Genomic DNA, 4,976 nt, shown 5'->3' on the forward strand with positions numbered 1-4,976 from the left:
AGTCTGGGATCAGGATGCTTCCTTGCAGCAATGTCTCAGCAGGTTTCGGTGATTTGCACCTTTTGGAATTGTGTCAGGATACTGAGCTGCCCCTGCTGAAGTCTGCAGTCTTCCCATGAGGTTCCCCTGTGCGGCGTTTGATGGGCTGTGGTCAGTCCTGCACATGTATTAATGCTCTAAATTGTTGTCGTCTTTTATGTCCTGACTGCAGATCGTTAGATGGCCGCCTGCAAGTATCTCACCGGAAAGGTCTTCCACATGTGATCTACTGCCGGCTGTGGCGGTGGCCGGACCTGCATAGCCACCATGAGCTGCGTGCCATGGAGATGTGCGAGTACGCCTTTAACATGAAAAAGGATGAAGTCTGCGTGAATCCTTATCATTACCAAAGAGTGGAAACCCCAGGTACCACTGGCCCTGTGTGCGGATACCTCAGCTTCTCCGTACCAGCAGAAGGGGTTCATAAATGCATTTCAAAATTGAATAAAGCAGCAGGCATAGGTTTTTAAAACCAAAGCTTATCTATTATTGATGATAATCTCTTACTGTATGCAGCAGAATAATTTATGAATCTGCACTCAAGGGGGAAATATCATTTTAAATCGATAAAATCCAAGTCGAGCAGGTTGCATTGTTGCCAGGTTCCTAATGTGACATTGTGTGCACGTAAACAACTCGGGACTGTGGCAGTGTTCTGTGCATCCCTAATTGTTGGGATTAAATTAAGGATAAACTTACTGTTAAGTTGAAGTGGATCTAAGAATAGCTCCCAACACAACTGAACTTCCTGTTCTGAAGTCTCCTTGTGCCTCTGAAAGAGACTTTCATCTGGAGCTGCAGATAGTTCTGCTGCGTGTCAGTACAAATCTGCAGAACCCGTCTGGATGTTTATGCTAATCCTGCCTTGCTGTTTCGTTTTATGTGAAATGTATTCCTTTAGAATCATGGGATATAGCTTCTCCTAAATGGCTTTTCAAGAAGACCTGTTTCTTTGCCTTAGAAGGGGCAGACAGACGAGGCGTGTTCAGATAAGCACGTATCCTGTCCCCAGCTGAGATGTGTTAAGAATAGTGTCTTTACCTGCTGCTGTTATTTCAGAAGCAGGTATCAAATTGTGTCCCTGAATTAGCAGCTTTGGTGTTGCATGTATTTAAGGGTGTTACTCTGAACAGGTTTCTCTTCATTTTCTAGGGTTTCAGTCATTTTATTTTAAAGCTCTTAACGTGTCTGTTCTATTTTTTTTTCTTTCCATTTGTGCAGTGTTACCTCCAGTGCTGGTGCCTCGGCACACAGAGATCCCAGCTGAGTTCCCGCCGTTAGATGATTACAGTCATTCTATTCCAGAGAACACTAACTTCCCAGCAGGTATCGAGCCACAGAGCAACTACATTCCAGGTACCGTATATCTTCCGTACAGGGAGCGGAGGGACAAGGGTCATATTGCACAGTGAATCGTGTCTGTGTATGCCCAGCTGGATGACTGGAAAGTCTTTCTTTCCATTGTTACTTTGAAGCTAAGGAGTTGGGACCCTATACAAAAATAGATGAAAGCTGTAAAGGTAGACACATAATAGTGCTGTTTATAGTTTTGTTTTGTTTTCTTTAAACTCACTTCTTCCCTTCAATAGTACATTCTCAGTTTATTGTGAAACCTAAAGATGAATGTTCCCTGAGCAAGTTTAGATTTGAATGAAATTCAGCCATTTTAATTTGAGTAAGATGCTCTAAATTTCTGATGGAATTGAGCTCTTCTATTTATGTATCTCTTTTACAAGCAATTTACACCTTATTTGCATGGACAAGCTATGCAGCTGCACAACAGGAGAGGAAAAATATGTGGACAGAAAACTGTCTGCATGCCTTAAAGTTTTATGGGACTGAAAATCCAGATTTTTTTTGTTTCCCCCCTCCTCTGTTATTCACAAGTATGCTGTGACTATCATCCTGGTTGTGCCAGCTCCTCCTTTCAGCAGCTTGAGGAAGAAAATTTTAAAAAAAGAAATTTAGCTCCTTGTGAATAACAAAGTAAATGTTTGTAGTGTCTAAAATCCAGACTTTACATCCAGTTGCAATGACAGTATGATCATTTTATGTTTCTAGAGACACCTCCTCCAGGTTATTTGAGTGAGGATGGAGAAACTAGTGACCACCAGATGAACCCCAGCATGGATGCAGGTAAGTCATCTTTTGCCATTTGCGGCAGTTTTCTGGGTCATGTCAGAGACTCTCTTGAAGTTTTGATTTGGGGCATTGAAGATCAGATGGCAGTTTGAGGTATTTTATCCCTGTAGGAGTGCAAATGTAGCCTGACATCTCGTGTAAAGAACAGGGCTGTATGTTTTATAGCTGCTGGTGAAAGGTACAGCATATTCCTGTTCTCTCCAACATCCATTGTTAGATACTACCAAGCAGGAGCCTGAAACAGTAGAGACACATCTAAGGATGATAGTTTGTGTTTTGTTTGCATCCATGCATCGGTATGCACATGAAAATTTTGCACATAGCTGGCACTTTTCTGCAGAGGCATTTTTCTGGTCGCTTGGTTCTTATATAAAGAATGTCCAGTTTAACTGTAGTTGAAATGACCACTAGCAGATGTGGTTTTAAATGGGTTTATCATTTAGTGCATATATCCCAAAGAAAGTTGAAAGCCTGGGTTCTCTCTCATTACCAATAGAACAAGTAATGAGGTTTAGGATGAGCAGCCTTAGTGTTCATGCTGACCTGTATCAACCCTTTCGAATTAAACATGCAGCTCTCTTCTTTCTGGGAGTAACTGTTTAAGGCATCTTGTAGATGTGAGTGCTCTCACTACTTGTAAGAACCACTGAATCAGACTCCGAATTCATAAAAGTTTTGCTTGAAAAACAAAAAACACATCCTTGGTTAGAAAGGGTGATGCTTTACAAGAGAGATATGCAAATACATGGCACTTAGATAAAGTGACAGACATGCAGAACCTAATTAATGCAAATACTGCATACACATATCTTGGTTTCTGTCCATGTCTTCAGCCATAGAGCATACGTGGGATTCTAGAAGAGGGATGGCTGATTTCCAGTCTTTCACCACAGTTACACAGATGGAGGAAGGCGGTGTGGGTTTGTTTGTCTACATCAGACATAAACCCATTGACACAATCCATTTTAGTGCATACAATTATTGGTAATGTGGTTGACGTGTGGAATGTATGGATGGCTTTTTGGAAAGCGGAGTGGAATAGGATTGGCCTGGAAGTTGCTATAAATACCTAATTGATGTTCAAATGCTGTATCCCTTCCTTCAGATGTCATGGACTTCCCTCTTTATAGAAAAACAAATTTGAAAGAAACCAGCAAAGTCCGTGTGAGAGGAAAAGAAAAGATGAGCTGTACCACCTGTCTGCATCCATGTGGCATCCAGAGACTGTGGAAATTGCTCTGGATATCCGAGTGCAAATATTTGAAATATACGCATAGAATTTGTGGACCAAATGGAAATGATTGGGGATAAAATTCTGCCAGTTGTTTCATCAGATCTGTGTAGCTTGATCCAATCCCCCATGGTCCCAAACCCACTCAGATTTGTTGATATGAAGTGGTATGTTTTCAGCTGCGGTGTTTTGTGCCTAGCAATGTAAAATCAAGCTCTTAAATGCCCAGCTAGCTGGGTTTGACTGTCGCTGTCATGACGGTGCCTGGGTTTTTGATAACACAAACAGACAACTGTGAGCTCAGTTTTGAAAAATCAGTGGGTTAAGCTTAAGTGAATGCATTATGGAGATGCTTAGCAGTATTGCAGATGTAGCAAGTCGATATAAGTTAGAGCATTTGGAAGCTTGTGTAAAGAGTAATCAACATCAGAGAAGCTGCTGGTGTCACCAAATGAGGCTGAAGTGAGAAGTGGGTAATCCCCCCAACAAGCCTGGGCAGCACTGAAGGTTTTGTGTAAGTGCTTTTCCTTGCAGATGCCATACTAATAATTATAATGTCTTGATTTTCAGGTTCTCCGAACTTATCACCAAACCCTATGTCTCCAGCACATAATAACCTGGGTAAGCATGTGATCTTGAGAACTGCACATAATTACAGTCAAAATAGTGACGTTTTAATGTTGATGTGATTTCTTGAGGTTGCGCACTTCTGATTAAGTTGTTAGCACTGTTGATGTTCCTTTCCTCTAATTCTCTTTACTGTGATAACAGTGGTTCATAGTAACTCTAAATGAAATAAAGAAATCTGGAATTACATCAGAGAGTTAAATAAAAAACCAAGAAATGTTGGAAGACAAATACCAGAAAGAGAGAGTGAAGGACTGCAGCAAAAATACGCTTGTGTGATTACACGAGTTTGCAGGAGTATCACTGTGTATTTGGCTGGTGGTTTTTTTTAAAATTATTTTTAAATGACACAGATTGGGGTTAAATTTTGTCTCCTGGGAAGTTACTTTGTAAACTTGTAGTGGTTACTGGTCTCTTTTACAATATACCGGAGCACTTTGCAATTTTTAATATTTATTAACATGGTCTTACATGCAAATGCTGCTACATGCTGTGGATGGGGCTGGGGTTCAGAGCAGCAGATTTGCCTGCCCTGCTTCGTCAGCTCAGGCAATCATCTGCTTGATTGAGGGGCAGCAAATGCATTACATCCTGACGTAAACCCAGCTCAGGAGCAAGCCTGTGTCCTCAGCTGAGCTGGGATGGTGGCAGAGCACAGGGTAAGTCTAGCTGGGGGACATCCCGAGACTGCATGTGGATAAAGCAGCCCAGAGCCCTCGTGTCGCAGTGCCCTAAACCACTGGAACAGCTGATGCCCCAGGTGTGTGAGTCAGTATAGTATGAAATTGAGCGTGGTCTGAGCAGAGCACAGTGGAGGAGGCTAGTTGGTTGGTGTGCGGTTGGAGAGTCCAAATAAATGGCGAGAGGGCAGGGGCGCTTCTTCGGCGGCGGGGGGCTTGACATCTGCAGGGACAGAGGGGACACGTCAGCGGGGACA

The 4,976-nt window shown here is 42.4% G+C and overlaps 1 protein-coding gene across 1 annotated transcript; it reads left to right on the forward strand.

Annotated features, from left to right (window-relative positions):
* Positions 1-214: 214 nt before the first annotated feature.
* Positions 215-4,033, forward strand: LOC104465451 (mothers against decapentaplegic homolog 3-like; the record flags this gene model as incomplete). The annotated part of the gene is made up of 4 exons (XM_010078498.1): positions 215-405; positions 1,261-1,395; positions 2,101-2,175; positions 3,983-4,033. Coding segments are annotated over exons 1-4 (346 nt in total), but the record flags the coding sequence as incomplete, so codon positions are not given.
* Between the last annotated feature and the right edge of the window lie 943 nt (positions 4,034-4,976).

Source organism: Pterocles gutturalis, unplaced genomic scaffold, assembly GCF_000699245.1.
Source record: "Pterocles gutturalis isolate BGI_N339 unplaced genomic scaffold, ASM69924v1 scaffold3918, whole genome shotgun sequence".
In the NCBI taxonomy this organism is placed as follows: Eukaryota; Metazoa; Chordata; class Aves; order Pterocliformes; family Pteroclidae; genus Pterocles; species Pterocles gutturalis.